General features: G+C 35.1%; 1 protein-coding gene across 20 annotated transcripts in view; it reads left to right on the top strand.

Moving 5' to 3' along the window:
* Positions 1-18884, top strand: part of THOC2 (THO complex subunit 2) — a 133898-nt gene that overhangs the window by 105101 nt on the left and 9913 nt on the right. For 5 of the 20 annotated variants that reach the window (XM_055268156.2, XM_055268151.2, XM_063634884.1 and 2 more), the window contains 17 exons: positions 549-824; positions 1853-1994; positions 2440-2597; positions 3848-3976; positions 4326-4457; positions 4546-4730; positions 4808-4873; positions 5234-5412; positions 5657-5759; positions 7208-7638; positions 7847-7905; positions 9296-9412; positions 14863-15000; positions 15343-15412; positions 15495-15652; positions 17838-17914; positions 18389-18434. In XM_055268156.2, the coding sequence (XP_055124131.1) occupies positions 549-824; positions 1853-1994; positions 2440-2597; positions 3848-3976; positions 4326-4457; positions 4546-4730; positions 4808-4873; positions 5234-5412; positions 5657-5759; positions 7208-7638; positions 7847-7905; positions 9296-9412; positions 14863-15000; positions 15343-15412; positions 15495-15652; positions 17838-17914; positions 18389-18416 (2448 nt within the window). In that variant the 3' untranslated portion in view covers positions 18417-18434. Of the gene's footprint in view, positions 1-548; positions 825-1852; positions 1995-2439; positions 2598-3847; positions 3977-4325; positions 4458-4545; positions 4731-4807; positions 4874-5233; positions 5413-5656; positions 5760-7207; positions 7639-7846; positions 8625-9295; positions 9413-14862; positions 15001-15342; positions 15413-15494; positions 15653-17837; positions 17961-18388; positions 18435-18884 lie in introns of those variants that run through there. The other 15 variants (XM_063634890.1, XM_063634889.1, XM_063634886.1 and 12 more) reach the window with 7 other exon arrangements.

Here is an 18884-nt window from a genome sequence, read left to right as displayed (position 1 = left end):
TGATCTCAAGTGATCTGCCCGCCTTGGCCTCTTGATCCAGCTTTTTAATTGACGAATTTTAACAGTTGGTAGGGTCTACATGTAGTGATACTACATTCTGTCCTAGTTGGCTGCTACTAGTTCCATTCTTCCTCTTTTCTCATGTTAAGACCTTCTATTTGTTCCCTTGAATATCTCAAAAGCAGGACTGGAAACCCTACATGTTCAATCCCTGATACAGCAGCAAGAGGGAGTAGGGAGTAGGGTGGGGGAATGAAAGAGGGGGACATGCATATACCCTGTTCACTTTACTCAACAGGTCAGATTAGATAAGAACCCTCTGAGAATCTCCTAGTTGGCACACAGTACTAAAGACTGGAATAGCTTCCAGAGATGATTTATCTTAAAATAAACGTTGTTCGTAAGAAACTAGAATTTCTATGACAGTTTTGAGATTGGTCATCTTTTGATTCTTTAGAAGGGAATATTGATTTTTATACCATGAAAGTCAAAGCTATAAATTATGTTGTGTGTGTATGTATGTATGTATTTTTACTTTTTATCTACAGTCAAAGTATGATGAACTTAAAAAATCAGAAAAGGGAAGTAAACAGCAACATAAAGTTCATAAGTACATTACATCATGTGAGATGGTGATGGCGCCTGTCCATGAAGCAGTGGTCTCCTTACATGTTTCCAAAGTCTGGGATGACATCAGCCCTCAATTCTATGCTACATTCTGGTCATTGACAATGTATGACCTTGCAGTTCCACACACCAGCTATGAACGAGAAGTCAATAAACTTAAAGTCCAGATGAAAGCAATTGATGACAATCAGGAAATGGTAGGTTTTTGTTCTAGTAGTTCAAGTGCAATAACTTTATGGTATTCAATGTTACCTATATTTTGAAATTGTTTTAGCTCTGGTTCCTTAAAACAGTGATCTTGTTGCTATATAATATTTTCTTAAACGGGGTTTAATAGTTATTCTGAGTGGAGGGCCAGGAGGTTGGTGACTAGATGGAGGTTATGATTAATCAAAAATTATTTGAGTGTCCTTTTCTACTGACGACTATGCTAGTAACTTAAAGTGATTCATGTGACTCTAATAGCAAGAGCAGTAGTTCTCAAGAGGAGAGTTCTTTAGGAGAAGACTATTGAAAAGCTGAGTCTTGAAATGGACAGGCCTTGAAGGTAGATTAGGTTTGGAAATATGGAAGCGGATAGGGAGGTCACCATAGGGTTCCAGCAAAGACAGGAAGTAGATTGAGGTTTAGGGAGACCACTTTTACTGATTCACTTTCATGTAGTGAATGTATTTAGTGATGCATATGAATAGTTATGATGGGGCCAGATTATGTAGGCATTGGAAGTCAGGGAGAAAAGTAGACTTGGTAAAATTGAGAGCTGTTTTAGATTGCTGAGCAGGGGAGTAATGTAAGAAATGGTACTTAAAACAGATTACTCATGACAGCAGTAGGAAAGATGCTTTTTGACTAGCATTAGGCTAAAGACCAGCTAGGTGGCTTTTTAGGCAATCTATTGTGAGAGCATAGACTGATGGAGGTAGTGGCAGTGTACAAGGCTTGTAAACCAGTCTTGGTATAAAGGAGAGGGAAGAGTCAAAGATGACACCATGCCTGAGACTAATAGTGTCAGTGTTGAAAATGTAGCCTGTTCTGATGGTGTATGAAGATGCCATGACAGTGTTATGAGTGTGTTGAATGGTGATAAAAGTAGCACGTTCAAGTGGACCTATATTCATGTTAAAGTAGTTATAAACTATCAGCCTTTATCTCTTTAAACTTTTCAATTAAAAGAAGAAAGGTAATGTGCATATAGTTAGAAAAGTGTCTAATTTATTCTTTGTAGCCCCCAAATAAAAAGAAAAAAGAGAAAGAGCGCTGTACTGCCCTTCAGGACAAGCTTCTTGAAGAAGAAAAGAAACAGATGGAACATGTACAGAGAGTTCTACAGAGATTGAAACTGGAAAAGGACAACTGGCTTTTAGCAAGTAAGTTGTTGGAATTGTTATGTTCCCGATGCTGGTAAATTACAGAAAACAAAACATTATAACTTTAGAGGTGTTAAAGTGTATTATGTTTGTATTTCAACTCAGTGTTCCCTATCCCATTCTTTGGTTATTTGTTAATGCAGAATCAACTTCGTGTTCACTGGAGGAACTGATATAGTTTGCTGGTGAAGTTAATTAACTTTTAACTACATATTGGCAGCTTGTCATTCAGCTTTTCTGTATAAAACATATTTCTGGAGAAATCATAGATAGAAAAAAAAGTCCACATAGTAAAAATGATAATCATGACATTTGGTTACAAACTATAAATAGTTTGTGGTTTATAGTATTCTCTACACTAAAGGTAATAGGTTGTCATGTTTAGTGGCTTTGAGGCACTTGAGGAAGAAGTTTACCACTTAATATATTCTTCCTTTATTTTTAGAATCTACCAAAAATGAAACCATCACAAAATTTCTACAGCTGTGTATATTTCCTCGATGTATTTTTTCAGCAATTGATGCTGTTTACTGTGCTCGTTTTGTTGAATTGGTACATCAACAGAAAACTCCAAATTTTTCCACACTTCTTTGCTATGATCGAGTAAGTTTTTATTGCAACCTTTAAAAAGTTCTCACAAAAAGATAGCTAACATTATAATTTCTAGAGGTATTATTGTGTGTTTGGTTAAAAAGCACGAACTCAAGAACCAAGGGTCTGAACTTGAATCCTAGCTCTACTGCTTTCTAGCTGTATGATCTTTGGCAAGTTATTTAACCTCTCTGTGCCTATTTTCTTATCTGTAAAGCATAAGTACCTGCTTCATAAGATTGTTGTGAGGATTAAATGAATCACTACACATAAAAAGTACCTGATATGTAATAGGCAGTCAAAGTTAAACTATTAACTAAGTATTTGAGTTTACGTGTTGTATCATAATAGGTAGAACTCTCTTCTCCATTCTTAACCTTCACTTCTCAAAAAAAAAAAAAAAAGACAAAAAAGTTTACACCTTCACACACATATAAAAGCAGGGAAGCTTTTCAATATGGTCATATTCACATTTTGCATTTAGCTTTTTTCTTATTACTACATTTTGTGGTTTAAAAACATAATGTGGCTGGGTGCAGTGGCTCATGCCTGTAATCCCGGTACTTTGGGAGGCCGAGGCGGGTGGATCACGAGGTCAGGAGATCAAGACCATTCTGGCTAACATGGTGAAACCCTGTCTTTACTAAAAAAAAATATAAAAAAATTAGCCGGGTGTGGTGGCAGGTACCTGTAGTCCCAGCTACTCGGGAGGCTGAGGCAGGAGAATGGTGTGAACCCAAGAGGCGGAGCTTGCAGTGAGCCGAGATCGCACCGCAGCACTCCAGCCTGGGTGACAGAGTAAGACTCTGTCTCAAAACAAAACAAAACAAAACAAAACAAAACAAAAAACATAATGTATGTTCCAGTATGTCAGCTGCCTATTTTTAATTCCTATCAGCATTTCCTCTGCTTACTCTCCCCGTAACCCCAGTAATATGTATGACTAAGTGGTTAAGAAACTATTATGTAATAATAAAAAAAAACTATTATGTAATAATAATGATAGTTTTTTTTTTTTCCTGTCACTGTAAATCAGCTTTCTTTATAAAAGTTCTTGTTTTGGGTGGTTGTTTTATGAATGCACTGTTTCCCCACAAAAGCCAAAATCTCCAAAGTTCTCTGCAGTGTCATTATATAAAGGGAATATACATTTTGACTAAGCTTACCTGTTTATTATGACTTGCTATAAGAGCATCTTCTAATATTTTTAACTGATTTTGACCTTGATTTGTTTATATTTTTTAAACATTTTTTTCCTGTAGGTTTTCTCTGACATAATTTACACAGTTGCAAGCTGTACTGAAAATGAAGCCAGTCGATATGGAAGGTTTCTTTGCTGCATGTTAGAGACTGTGACCAGGTGGCATAGTGATAGAGCCACATATGAAAAGGTATGACTAATAAAAACCCTTATATTTTACCCTTGTATATAATGACCACATCCATTAATGTCTAGATAGTTGAGTTTTAAAAGAGAAGCTGAGTTTAAGATTCAGTTGTAAAACTGTGTTTATAAGCACAATTAATTCATTATTAAAAAGTGCTGTATACTTTTTTATTCTATCTCAAACTGACATTCCAAATTAGCATCTTTGTATAAGTTGAACTTTTTGTGACTACTTATCCAAATATACATGATGTTTTTACACGGAAACGTTGATCTAGTCTACTTAAGTTTCAATTTCTGCTATTTTGTGGATCATAATTTTTCTTTAAAGGTGACAAACCTTGTTTCCTTAGGAATGTGGAAACTATCCAGGATTCCTTACCATATTACGGGCAACTGGATTTGATGGTGGAAATAAGGCTGATCAATTAGACTATGAAAATTTTCGACATGTTGTACATAAATGGCATTACAAACTAACCAAGGTAAAAAAAAAATAGGATTTTTCAAAGGCAAATTTTTCCCTTTATACTTGTACTTTTATACTAATGGATCTGAAAATGTTTGTTGTAGGCATCGGTACATTGCCTTGAAACAGGCGAATATACTCATATCAGGAATATCTTGATTGTGCTAACAAAAATACTTCCTTGGTACCCAAAAGTTTTGAATCTGGGTCAGGCTTTGGAAAGAAGAGTACACAAAATCTGCCAAGAAGAAAAAGAGAAGAGGCCAGATCTATATGCGTTGGCTATGGGGTAACAAAATTATATTTTAATGTGATTTACAAGACTAGATGACAGAAGGATTCTGAAGACTTTAAAATGTTTTACAGTGTTGAAGTTTATCTTCTGCCTTCAGGAGATTATGGGAGATTATGCGATCATGTTCCCACAGGCTGGTGAGAGTTACCACTTCTGATTATCAACTTCCGGTCTATACTGGATGATAGTTTTTTAAAAGTCATATATAATGTTTCTTGATTGGGAGGAAATATAATTTTATCATCATAGTTAACAGATCTTCAAGAGTAAAAGAAAAAAGCCATCTTAGTTTAAGGATTAGTTTATAGTGAAATTGTAATTTTTAAGAAAGTTGGGCATTCTATAAAAACTTTCAAGAACTTATTAAAAATTGGTATTTTTTAATTCTCTAGAACCACATAGTAGAATGAATAACTTGCTAATTTTATTCTTAAAAACCTCATGTTTATGTTTTTTGATTTGTGTTTGTATATTTAAACACTTTGTGCGACTTTCAGCTACTCTGGGCAGTTGAAAAGTAGAAAGTCATACATGATACCTGAAAATGAGTTTCATCACAAAGACCCCCCTCCGAGGAATGCAGTTGCCAGTGTGCAAAATGGGCCTGGTGGTGGGCCTTCTTCATCCTCAATAGGAAGTGCATCTAAATCGGATGAAAGCAGTGCTGAGGAGACTGGTATGCTTATTTGTAGAAACTTATAAGTAATATGTTTTATTTCAACAAAGTGAAATGTTTTGTATCACAGAACGAGTACAATGCTGGCTTAGTATTACTTTTTATTCCCTAGATAGGAGTATATAAGCATTAAGAAGTAATCAGCCTGCTGTTTCTTTCTAATTATTCTCTAATCATTTTGCTCTGACATTGTAGCTTATTTACATTTAGGGGCTTCTTAAATAAAACCTTACTTTTATTTCAGATAAATCAAGGGAGAGATCTCAGTGTGGTGTGAAAGCTGTTAATAAAGCTTCTAGTACCACACCTAAAGGGAATTCAAGCAATGGAAATAGTGGCTCTAACAGGTAGGAATACTGTGCCATGTGTTATAATTCTAAATTCTTTTTAAAAATGATTTTTATGTATTTTTTTGAGACGGGGTCTTGCAATGTTGCCCAGGCTGGTCTGGAACTTCTGGCCTCAAGCGATCCGCCTGCCTTGGCTTTCCACACTGCTGGAATTAGAGGCATGAGCCACTGCACCTGGCCCTCGTAATTCTAAATTCTTATGAGTCCTCATGAGTAGAAGGGGAGTGGTTGTTGAGTAATGTGAAAAGTCATTTATGTTGGGCTTTGAAATTTTGTATGTACCCTATTTTGCTGATACGCTTTACATCCTAATTATGTTTTGTATAGTTATGCTTGTATAACAACTTTGTTTCTCCTGCTGGGATACTCAGGGGAATGTATGTGTGAAGTTAAACAAATATTTTAGGATAGAGGGATTGCTGTGAACAATCTGAGTAAGGAAAGACATAAGAAAAGCCTACACTAATTTAAGTAGTGATCCATCCAGCTAAGTAATGCATTTCCTGATAGTAGTTCCCTTGGTTGGTTTGTGGGATATAATTTTGGTTTTTACCGTTTATTCTCATAGGTTATAAATGTATGCCAAAAAAGAGCCTGACATTATTTTAATAATTCTTTTTTTATTTTTTTGAGACAGAGTTTCTTTCCATCATCCAGGCTGGAGTGCAGTGGCATGATCTCAGCTCACTGCAACCTCCGCCTCCTGGGTTGAAGCGATTCTTGTGCCTCAGCCTCCCTAGTAGCTGGGATTACAAGCGTGTGCCACCACTCCCGGCTAATTTTTTGTGTGTTTTTAGTAGTGACAGGGTTTTGCCATGTTTACGAGGCTGGTCTCAAACTCCTGGCCTCACGTGATTTGCCTGCCTTGGCCTCCCAAAGTGCTGGATTATAGGTGTGAACCACCGCGCCCGGCTAATAATTCTTTTAAATCTGCAATTCATGAGTTTGTTTATGATTTACTGGATAAAGAAATACTTCCTTTTTTTTTGAGATGGAGTCTTGCTCTGTCACTCAGGCTGGAGTGCAGTGGTGTGATTTTGGCTCACTGCAACCTCTGCCTCCCAGGTTCAAGTCATTCTCTTGCCTCAGCCTCCAGAGTAGCTGGGATTACAGGTGCCTGCCACCATGCCCAGCTAAGTTTTTTATGTTTTTAGTAGAGACGGGGTTTCACCATGTTGGCCAGGCTGGTCTCAAACTCCTGACCTCAAGTGATCCTCCTCTGCCTCCCAAAGTGCTGGGATTACAGGCGTGAGCCACTGCACCCGACCATTACTTCTTCCTTTTTCCTTGTCTTAAAGTTGTCCTTTAGTTTTCAAAGGACTCCCCCTTAGTTCTAGTATTTTTGAAGTTAGTAAGAAACCCTTTATGATATATTTTATCATATATCAGACAAAGGATATATTTTATGATTATTTGTGTTAAAATCCCATGTTTTTATTCTTAAGCAACAAAGCTGTTAAAGAAAATGACAAAGAAAAAGGGAAAGAGAAAGAAAAAGAGAAAAAAGAAAAGACTCCAGCTACTACTCCAGAGGCCAGGGTACTTGGTAAAGATGGTAAAGAAAAACCAAAGGAAGAGCGGCCAAATAAAGATGAAAAAGCAAGAGAGACCAAGGAAAGAACACCGAAGTCTGACAAAGAGAAAGAAAAATTCAAGAAGGAAGAAAAAGCTAAAGATGAGAAATTTAAGACCACTGTCCCCAACGCAGAATCAAAATCAACTCAAGAAAGGGAAAGAGAGAAGGAGCCATCCAGAGAAAGAGATATAGCAAAGGAAATGAAATCAAAGGAAAATGTTAAAGGAGGAGAAAAAACGCCAGTTTCTGGGTCCTTGAAATCACCTGTTCCCCGATCAGATATTCCAGAGCCTGAAAGGGGCAAGTTTACCTTTCTTTATATGTTCTTACCTTTTGTTGTTTTAATGTATAGTTGGTTATTGTCTCCTTGTTTTGGTAAGTTATATAGGGATTTTGCTAGGGGAACTTGATTGTCATATAAGTTGGGTTTTTCTTCTTCTTTTTTTTTTAAAGTGTTTGGAAAACTAGAAATGTACCTTATTCTGACTATTTCTTTTTGTCTTAACAGAACAAAAACGCCGCAAAATTGATACCCACCCTTCTCCATCACATTCCTCCACAGTAAAGGTTAGTATAGCCTGAGGAAGGCAGCGTCCATGTTAGGCTCACCTGTTTGGAATACCAGTGTCCTGACTTCCTTCAAGTCTTATGCCAAGCATTCACTGGAGCCACTGGAGGTTTTATATTGCATTAGAAAATGAATTTTTCTATATTGGTGGACTGATTTTTTTTCCTATTGAGTATTTTTATTATAAAAATGTTAAAACTTCAAGGACTTAGCACTAATTTTGTAGTGTTTCAAAGTGCAAGAGAAATTTTACCCAGAAGTGCCTCAACTGCTTTAAGCAGTCTTTTTTGGAGTGCAATGGTAGCTACAAGCAAACGAATCTTTTCAGCAGAATGAAGCCTATTTTTCAGCATATTGAAGAATATATAGCACTGAAGACTTCCTGGATGATACAGGATAAACAAGTTACCTCTGAATTCAAGCTTCTTGATGAGCATCATACCGATGTGTGCCTTCTAAGAAGGAGTCTTGAAAGGAGTTCCATTTTAAAGTCTCCTTGGTGATCAGTTCTCCTGTAGTTGTGTATATTCAGTGAGCATGCAGCTTCTGTTGTATCTTCCCTTGGAGGTTTGTTTATACCCATTGGGTTCCCAACAAGTTGAACCTTGCGTTACGATAAAAGCAGATGTGGCATCCAATCCTACCACTCAGCAAAGAGAAACCCCAGGCATTCAACTGCAGCACAAAATCGTGGGTGTAGCCTTCTTGAAGACTCAGGGTAGCCATTCCTTGCTCCATATTTAATTTTAATTCTAAAGTCATCTAATTTCATGGAATCTTTGAATTTGCAGTACGTTGAACTTTTAAAAAACTGTAAGTTATTAATTCTTCATCAAGAGCACTGTGGTGGAATATCGTAGTTGATTTCTTTTTCTTTTTTTTTAATGCTTCCTTTGTGTGTGGGAGGTGTGAGATTCACCATGATAGGCACTTTGCAGAAAAAAAAAAAAGTGATTACTCTCATATATTTTGTTTTCTTGTTAATGCAATGCCACTGAATTTTTCAGCTAGGATTTTAAAATGTGTATATTCATATTAGAGTTACAAGTAAAGTAAAATGTGAATCCTCCCAATTAAAGAAGAACTATGAAAAATATAAGGCAATGTTGTTCTTCCACAGTGACCTCCAGTATTTTAAATTTTTTGTGGGGAAAAAAATGTTTTGCTTTCTTAAACCTCTTGACTATAGCTTAAGTAGAGAGTATGAACAATGTGGCATTGACATTTATTTTTAAATTCTGAGCAGAGATTTTTATTTCTTACATTGAGTACATTTAATTTAGTTTTTAACATTACAATTCCATTACATGTTTTTTTTATTGTTGATATTCATATTGATAATGACATCATGAAATTTATCCTCACAAGAAGTAGCTGGTTTATTTCCAGGTTACAGCCATACTTCCCAAAGTTCCTCTGGGTTCTGAGAACTATGCCAGCTCACCTGTCATCTCCATTCATTTTCTACAGGACAGTCTCATCGAACTCAAGGAATCTTCAGCAAAGGTTTGAGTCTTTTAAAATCATCATGCCTAAGTAAACCAAATGTTCTTTACTTATTTTATTTAGTAGCTGTCCTCACCCTAGTACATTCAGTAAGCTGAGATCAGTGGGATAAAGTACTCTGCTTACATTAAATAACCTTCAAAAATATTAAATGTTAAAACTGAAACAACAGATGACAGTGGTCCCTTTTAATGAGATTGTTATAAAATGTATGTAATGTGGCAACATTTCTATCATCTCTCCTTGCTTGCTGTGTTATACATTCTCCTTTTATGCTTTTTCAAAATCTGGAAATAAGTTTAACATTTGGGGAAGAGGTTATTTGATTGTTTTGGGTTTATTTAATTTTTCAAAACAAATCTGCCAGGCTGTCTGACTGTTTAGACAACCCAAAATACCAAAAAATAAATTTGATGCATTCACATATCTGTTTTAAAAATGGAACTCATCTCAATCTATAAAAATTCTTTATATATCCTCTGCTGAGGTACCTTTTTGGTAGTTATAGCACAATATCAGGAGATACAGTTAATGTGAAAGAATCATTCCCCTGGAGAGGAATACTCAGTGGTTGTGTTTACATGTCAGTATTAATTCTTACCTATTATTCTACTTTCTTGAGTATTCTGCTACTAAAAGTAGTGTGCAGTTTGTGTATCTTATTACAGAGTTTATTTCAGTATTATACTTGAATTGTCCATTGTTCATATTGTTTTGTCTTTGTTATAAAACATGTACCCTTCTTTGATTTTCTACTTTGCCTCCTCTTACAAGCTACAAGCAAATGAATCTGCTCAGCAGAATGAAGCCTATTTTTCAGCATAAATATTGCTTACCATGATTAAAATAGAAATCAGCTAAGCATGATTTCTTTACTGGTGGACCAAATGAAATTTTGAAACAGAGCCAGTTGACATTACTAACTACTTTTAGATGTATAGATTTATAATGAAATGTCTGTGGATATTGGGCAAATAAGCACTAATTTTTAAGTTTATGTTAGCCAGTGTACCTGTGTCCTAAAATTGTAGCATTGTTTTTTAGAATATACTGTATTAATCAAAAGTCTCAGCTATACCGGGAGAACTTCCATTTAGTTTTATTTTTTTTCTGATTTGAATGGATGTTTTATTTGAAGTAGATATCGAGATTATTCTGTAATATGCTATTGAAGAACAAGCCGAAATAACACATTAGACACAACATCAACTTAATGACATTGTTTTTGAAAATTCTAAACGTCCAACATATTTTTGTTTTGTTTTGGTGTTAGCCATAACATCACAATACTAACAGAGTTCTCCATACCTAGTAGGAGTTACAAAAATATTGATATCAGGTTGGAATTATATACGGCTATTTTTTATTACATGGGATTATTATTTAAAATGATGTTCCTATTTAGGTTAGTTTTGGAAAACTTAATTTATATTCCATTTCGATTTTGATATCTATAGAACTTTCATTTAATGTAAACTGTTTATTGGCTAACTTAAATATATACTGCAATATAGTAGGTTTTTATAACCAGTTTCGAATTGTTTATGTCAGTCTTAACCATCAGTGACTTCTATGGGCTATTTTAAATTAATGGGCTAACAGTGTTAACTTCTGAATATTTGTTTACTGAAACATACTTTGAAGCAGTTTGTAACCTGCTGTTAAAATTAACTGGATTTTCTAATCGATGATGGTTCCTCACATTTGTGAAAAGGCCTTTTGAAAATATGTACTGTCTCATTTCATGCTCACAACAGTGCTGTGAGGTAGACAGGGCAAGTGGATAGTGTCTTTTTGACAAATGAGAGACTAAAAAAGTTCTTTAGCTTTCCCAGTTACATACAATTTGTTAGTATCAAAACATGAACTAAAATTAAGGTTCCTTGATTCCTAGCACCACCCATTTCAACAATAGTTGAAAGGGTTTTTCTAGCTCCTTTAGTGTGTTTGCCTTGGTTTTTAAAAATTATAGTGATTCAAGTCAATCTCCCACATCCCTCCTTTTTAAAAATGGTGTTTTGCAGGCCTTTAAAATTTAATTGATTTATTCCACATGCAACCAGAAAAATTTGAAAATGGCATATACATATGCTTCTAAAAATTGTGTGACTCCTACTACTTTTCAGATCTTTAATGGTTAGCATGGTGCCTGGCAGTATAAGGTTAGGTATTCAATAAATATTTGAAGTGATCTCTTAAGCCTTTGCACTTTGTTAAAGCATGCAAAGTACTGGTTTGCATAGTAGCTGATGTTGCATTTTTATGTGTCTAGAAAGTTTAATAGCATATGAATGTCTTCGAAAAAAAATTTCACTGGACTTTGAGTGATCTCCAAAGTTGATTATCTTTAGCCTGTTTCTGAGGTAGCTTTTACTTTCTAGAGGGTTTGGAAGATACACATCTATTTTCATATTATCTTGTCACTTGTACCTATAAAATTCTCTCCCTGCTTTAGTTTGACTTTTTAGTTATGCTTTGTCTGTGGGATTCTCTTTATTATTTATTTGCTATTTTTACTTTCTAATTTGTGGTAAAAGCAATACATGGATTTTAGCTTTTCAAATGAGATTAGCTAAAAGAAGAAAAATCTAGCTTAGTATCCAAATCTTTTCTGTCAGTTCACCCTTTACCCCTAGTTTCCAAATAGTGTATTTCTAGTTTTGATCAATTGTGTTTTGATGTAGCAATTCTAGCAGCTACTTTTGATGAAGATAGTGTTAAAAAAAAAAAAAAGCAAGTTCCATTAGTCAGCCTCTCTGTAATTTAGGAGGGCATCAGTAACCACCTCAAGACAGAATTTAGCTTTTAATTTGTTCACCATCTTAAAATGAGGATTTACAGCCAAACCCAAGCCTAAAAGTGAAGCCATCTTTATATAATATAGTGAAGCTTGAATTCCAGCAGTGTGGAAAGCCAAGGCAGGCGGATCGCTTGAGGCCAGAAGTTCCAGACCAGCCTGGGCAACATTGCAAGACCCCGTCTCAAAAAAATACATAAAAATCATTTTTAAAAAGAATTTAGAATTATAACACATGGCACAGTATTCCTACCTGTTAGAGCCGCTATTTCCATTGCTTGAATTCCCTTTAGGTGTGGTACTAGAAGCTTTATTAACAGCTTTCACACCACACTGAGATCTCTCCCTTGATTTATCTGAAATAAAAGTAAGGTTTTATTTAAGAAGCCCCTAAATGTAAATATTCTTTTTTGGACCTTAACGATCCCAATGTCAAGAATAAAAGCCAATCAAGAACAAAACCCAGCAATGCTACATACAAATCCATTTAATGAATCCTTAATTTTGTTTGTTAAACTTGTATTGAGTATTCACTGTGTGTACAAGGAACTAGGAAGTATGTAAAAGTAGAAAGGCACCTTAGCTCTTCTACGACACTGGAAACTGTTATGGACAAAAATGTATGACATGAAGTTAATAGGGAGCACTTGTCATAAAAAAAAGGTAAATATAAAATAATGGAAAGTGAGTTGCAGAGTTGAGGGATGGTTGAGTGCTGATGACTTTGGCCATCTTTGAAGGCTAAGTAGGATTTTAAGAAGTTAAGATAAAAATGAACAACCATTCTAGTAATGAGAGCTGCTGGAAAGGACAGATGTTAGGGAGCAGTGATAGCCACAGCATAGAATGCATTGGGTTACTGTAGCAGGATATAATTGTGAAAAGATGGTGGAGAGTTTGGAATGCCTAAACTAAGGGGTATGCATTTAATTCATTAGGCAATGAGAAACTCTGTTTTTATGCAAAAGAGTATTGTGATCAGAACTATTCTAAAGAAGGAATTGAATTGGGTACATTCTGAACTAAGAATTTCTGATTGTGTGTCAGTTGAGCTATGTGACTTTTTATGTCAAGAATGGAGTATTTGAACATTAATGCCAGAAGTAAGTTCTAGAAAAATTTCTCAATTCCTCGCAGTACAGAAAGTAAGCACAGTTCAAAACTTCATTATTAATAAGGGTTGTGTGTGTGTGTGTATTTTTTTTTTTTGCTTTTATTGGGAAAAATTACTACTTAGAGAAGTCTTCTTTGAGTATTGCAGCAATATTTCCTTTGTCTTAATCATTTTCATAAATAATGTTAAGATATGAATAAACCTCACGATTAGAAAAATCTTGGTGTCATTTAAGGCATTCTAGCCAGCAAGAGTATCTTTTAGACAAGTACTTTAATGACTATCATTCTCTTGCTCTTTATTAATAAGCATTTTGTCTATTTCAGTTTATCAACTTTTAAACATTGAAATTTTAAAGAGTCTACTTCTGCATTGCTATGGCAGTATTTCTGAGCCAACTGAATTGAAAATGTTTGGTGGTGTTAAAAAATAAGTGTTTAATTCTCAGACTGATGTGATGGTCTTCATTTTTCACATATTCCTTTGAATACCAAAGGATTTCTTCATGTAAAAATATTTGACTTTTGACTCACTATTCTATTTGTTCCTAAGGTATATCTAGCATTGTGTAGTTATGTAATGAGTTATATTCAGTATTCTGCTGCATAATACTTTTAATGTCTTAAACATAGGCTTGTAGCACAGATATAAATGCCATAAGATTAGGTATCTGATTATTTCCTGACTACTTCCTAAATATTTTATGTTACAGCATATTTCCATATTTACAACTCACCTAAGAAGGGTTATCTCTCAATTATTTAGTTAGAATATCCTTGATGATTGGCTGTTTTATTGCATATAGCCCTTTTGGCAGAGAAAGAATAGACAGAGGAGCATATTGGTTCATTATTTTTTAGTCTTTTTGAATTGTTTAATCATCTTCAGCTGACTAGATGGCTTTCTGAGGTATTTAGAACCAGGAAGACAAATTTCAAGTTAATTGTGATTATTTTGATAGAAATTGGAGTGCTTTCAGAAGTAGAGAACACGCAGCCTTTACATTTGTAAAAATAATTTGGGATAATCTTTGCATGGTTCAGTGAGGCAGAAAAGAATTATTAGCAAAATCATAGCTAGGTTTTATTTTTATACTTTTGCCCATTGCCGTTATTGACTGCCTGTCGGTGGATGGTAAGACTATTTAAAATTTCCATGATTGTGTAGAGGTGTTTTTTTTTTTTTCTTAAACAGTAGAGAAAGTCCAGTCACTATTGTTCATATGTGGACTCTTGTAATGGTGGTTATAGGTCTTTACAATAGAGCTATAAGGAATACTCGAGCTGGTGAATTTACTAATAAGTCTGAGTTGGGGTACAAATGAACTGATGGAGTTTAAATGGTAATTTTTATAAGGCCAAGAATTGAAGCCTTTGTATAATTTGTGCCATGCTCTTTTATTTTACCTCTTGTAATCCAGATAGCTGACCAGTTTTGACTTTGGGTGTAATTTCCAATTGTGTTTCATTTAATAAACAAACAAATAATGCCAATACTGGAAAACTAATAATCTTTAGTAATATTGCCTTAATTTAACAGCTCTACATTAATCATACTCCTCCACCACTGTCCAAGAGTAAGGAGAGAGAAATGGACAAGAAAGATTTGGACAAGTCAAGGGAAAGATCCAGAGAAAGAGAGAAAAAAGATGAAAAGGACAGGAAAGAGCGGAAAAGGGTTTGTAAATTCTTTTTAAACTAGTTTGGAAAGCTCATTATCATGTACACCAGTGTGTATGTTGCCTTTTAAAAAATACTAGTTTGTTCCATAGTAGTCTGTTATTTCATGATTTTATTGATATTTTTACCCCGAAGTGTTTGCATCTTCTACGTTAATAAGGATCTTCAGCCTAGTAATCTCTATCAGCTCTGCTTGTCTTTCATGCCATTTAACCAAGTATGTGAAGCTACTACAAATACTCTCCATTGCTAGTTAGCTGTGCCCTTCTCATATAAAAGTAATACTTTAAAACAAAAACAAAAGCCCTTGGTCAATGTAGTTCACAATTATTGGTTCTAGGATCACTCAAACAACGACCGTGAAGTGCCACCGGACTTAACCAAGAGACGTAAAGAGGAGAATGGAACAAGTAGGTAGACTTATTCATATCTTTGAAGATATCATTGAAGTGAATTGGAAAAGGCTTTCATGATTTTCTTTTGTAATTTTAGTGGGGGTTTCAAAACATAAAAGTGAAAGTCCTTGTGAATCTCCTTATCCAAATGAGAAAGACAAGGAAAAAAATAAGTCAAAATCTTCAGGCAAAGAAAAAGGCAGTGATTCATTTAAATCTGAGAAGATGGATAAAATCTCCTCCGGTGGCAAAAAGGTAAATTAGGAAAATAAAGGAATAATATGCTTTATCTTAAAAAAAAATCAACTCTGAAAATTTAGCAAATATTGAATTTTTTTCCTAGTCCTATAGTCTTTTGTTCATTATTTAGGGGTGGGAAGAAGAGGTGTTGAGGGAGGGCATTCCGTTTGGGGAATTTCAGTCAGTTCAGTCCCAGATTACTAGGAGGGTAGAGTTAGTATACCTCTGAGATTCCTTTCCCCTCTGCATTCCATTCCCACCTACTTCTGTTGATTGAGTTTCAGCTGTTCTTTGCATTTTCTTTTTTCTCCACCAACACTTTGCTTTTAGTTTCTCTTTATTCCTGAGATTAAAATATGGCCACATGTATTCTCTCTGACCATCATAGCATCATAAAGTCTTGTTTGTGATTTGAAACATTTTTGTAACATTTTCTCCTAATAAACTCATTTGTTTGAAACTTGTATTTGATTTAAAAATTGAGTATAAGATACATTCTCTTACATATTAATGGTTGATATTTAAAATGAATCTCATGCATCTGCCATAAAGTAATAAGCAAGCCATTACTAAAGTATAAATTGTTTCCAAAACATTGTTATATATATTGAAAATATATGCCATTTATTCATAGTTCATAAAAACAGCTTTAGAAAATTATATAATGAACATTTTAATTCTATGCTTTAAAAGATAGGCTGTTCTTTTAGGTGTTTTTTAATTGAGGTAAAATTCAAATAACATAAAATTAATTATTTTAAAGGTGTACATTTAAGTGACATTTAGTATATTTACAGTACTGTGTAATCATCTCTATCTAGTTCCAAAACATTTTTATCACCTCCAAGAGAAAACTCTATACCCATTTAAACAGTCACTCCCATTTCCCCTTCTCCTCAGCCCCTGGGAACCATAAGTCTGTTTTCTTTATGGATTCACTCATTCTGAATATTTTATATAAATGAAATAGTACAATAATGTGCCCTTTTGTGTCTGATGTCTTTCACTTAGCATCATGTTTTTGAAGTTCTTCCATGTTGTAGCATGTGTCATTTACTTCATTTCTTTTTATAGCTAAGTTATATTTCATTATATGAATATACCACATTTGTTTATCCATTTGTCAGTTGATGGACTTTTGAGTTGTTTCCACGTTTTGGCTATTGTGAGTAGTGCTGCTGTGAACATTTGTGTGGGGCTATAAGTATTTGTTCAAACACCTTTTTTTTTTGAGACGGAGTCTCGCTGTCACCCAGGTTGGAGTGCAGTGGCGCGATCTCGGCTCACTGCAGGCTCCGCCTCCCGGGTTCATGCCATTCTCCTGCCTCAGCCTCCCGCGTAGCTGGGACTACAGGTGCCCGCCACCACGCCCGGCTAATTTTTTGTATTTTTAGTAGAGATGGGGTTTCACCTTGTTACCCGGGATGGTCTTGATCTCCTGACCTCGTGATCCGCCCGCCTCGGCCTCCCAAAGTGCTGGGATTACAGGCGTGAGCCACCGCGCCTGGCCACAAACACCTATTTTTAATTGTCTTGGATATATGCCCAAGAATGGAATTTCTGGGTTATATGGTAATTCTGTGTTTAACTTTTTGAGGAACCACCAAAATCTTTTAGACAGTGGCTGTACAGTTTACATTTCTACCAACAAAGTATCAGAGTGCAGATTTCTCTACATCCTTGTCAACACTGGTTATTTTCTGTTTTTGTTTTTTATTATAGCCATTCCAGTAAGTGTGAAGTGGTGTCTCATTGTGGTTTCGATTTGCATTTTGTTAATAACTAATGATGTTGAACATCTTTTCATGTGCTTATTGGCCATTTGTTTATCTTTCAAGAAATCTGTTCAGATACCTTGACCATTTTTTATTTAGAGGGTTTGTGTTTCTGTTGCTCAGTTGTAAGAGTTCTTTATATATTTTGGATACTAGATCCTTATGAGATAGGTGATTTGTAAATTTTTTCTCCAGTTCTATAGGTTGTCTTTTCACTTTCTTGATAGTGTTCTTTGATGCATGAATGTTTTTACTTTTGGTGAAGTTCAATGTATCTATTTTTTTCCTTTTGTTGCTTATGCTTTTGGTGTCATATTAAGTGAGTTTTTGAAGACAAATATAGCTCGTGGGTGATGAAAAGGGGTTTTGAGCTGGCTTTTATATTTGGTTTTCCCTTCCCCAGCTAATTCTACCATTTCTTATAGGAGTCCAGGCATGATAAAGAAAAGATAGAAAAGAAAGAGAAACGGGACAGTTCAGGAGGAAAGGAAGAGAAGAAACAATATCCTTTTCATTTTGATGTTTTCAGTTAGTGTAATAGAAAGCTTTGATACTGGTCATGTTTACAATTGTGCTCTTTTAGTATGTGGTTTAAATGCTTAAGGGCTGATTAGTTTTGAAATGGTCTTTCCAGTTAACTCTCTCAAAATGTGTGAAATCTGGAAGTGGGATACTTGATGTTCTTGATATTTAAAAATACTTCTGTGGTGACTGAGATGTTTTATGCCGCTAAGGGAATTATAGCCTTTCGGGTTATATTATCACAGGAAGAAAGGGAACAGAGAGTCACTAGGGCCAGGGACATTGGGAATAGAAGGGCAAAATGATGAGGCAGACAAGCAGAGCTGGTAGAGTTTGAGGCTACCAGGGTGGTCAGAGTCCATTTAGGCCTGCAACCTGAGGTGCTGTACTAAAAGGGGAGATGCTGTTCTTTCCACCATTCCCAAAAGTTGTTTTCCCTTAATTTGTCATCTACTCATAAGTCCTCGGACAAGCACAGATAATGAAGACTTTCCATCAAGGTGAGTGTTCTCTCACCACCTTTTCACTTAATGATAGAAACATAAAATGAGGTCTGATAATGCTGAAAAACTAGATGTATTTTACAAGCTACAACTACTTGTTTTTTTCACCTAAATATAACGACCAAGTCTTTGGGTATAGATGGAAAACAAGATTCAGAGTTATTTTTAAGCTGTTTTCATTTTAAGCTTGCTGATTAGCCACACATTTTTTTTTTTAAGCACTAAGATATATTTAAGAACATCTGGCTTTCTCTTCACCACTTATTCCCATCTTCTCTGGATAATTAATTATGTTTTTAAAGTCCTTATTGCCTTGTAAATGGTGGTGGTCGTATCTGCATTTTATAAGTGAAGAAACAGACTCTGAGAGGTTAAGTTGAAGATGGTCATAAAGATATTAGTCAGCAGAGCCAACACTTTAAACCTCAGTCTTTCTATCCTTTAGTG

The sequence above is a fragment of the Symphalangus syndactylus genome, chromosome X (genome assembly GCF_028878055.3).
Source record: "Symphalangus syndactylus isolate Jambi chromosome X, NHGRI_mSymSyn1-v2.1_pri, whole genome shotgun sequence".
NCBI classification, from domain to species: domain Eukaryota; kingdom Metazoa; phylum Chordata; class Mammalia; order Primates; family Hylobatidae; genus Symphalangus; species Symphalangus syndactylus.
This window is presented reverse-complemented; position numbering and strand designations above follow the sequence as displayed.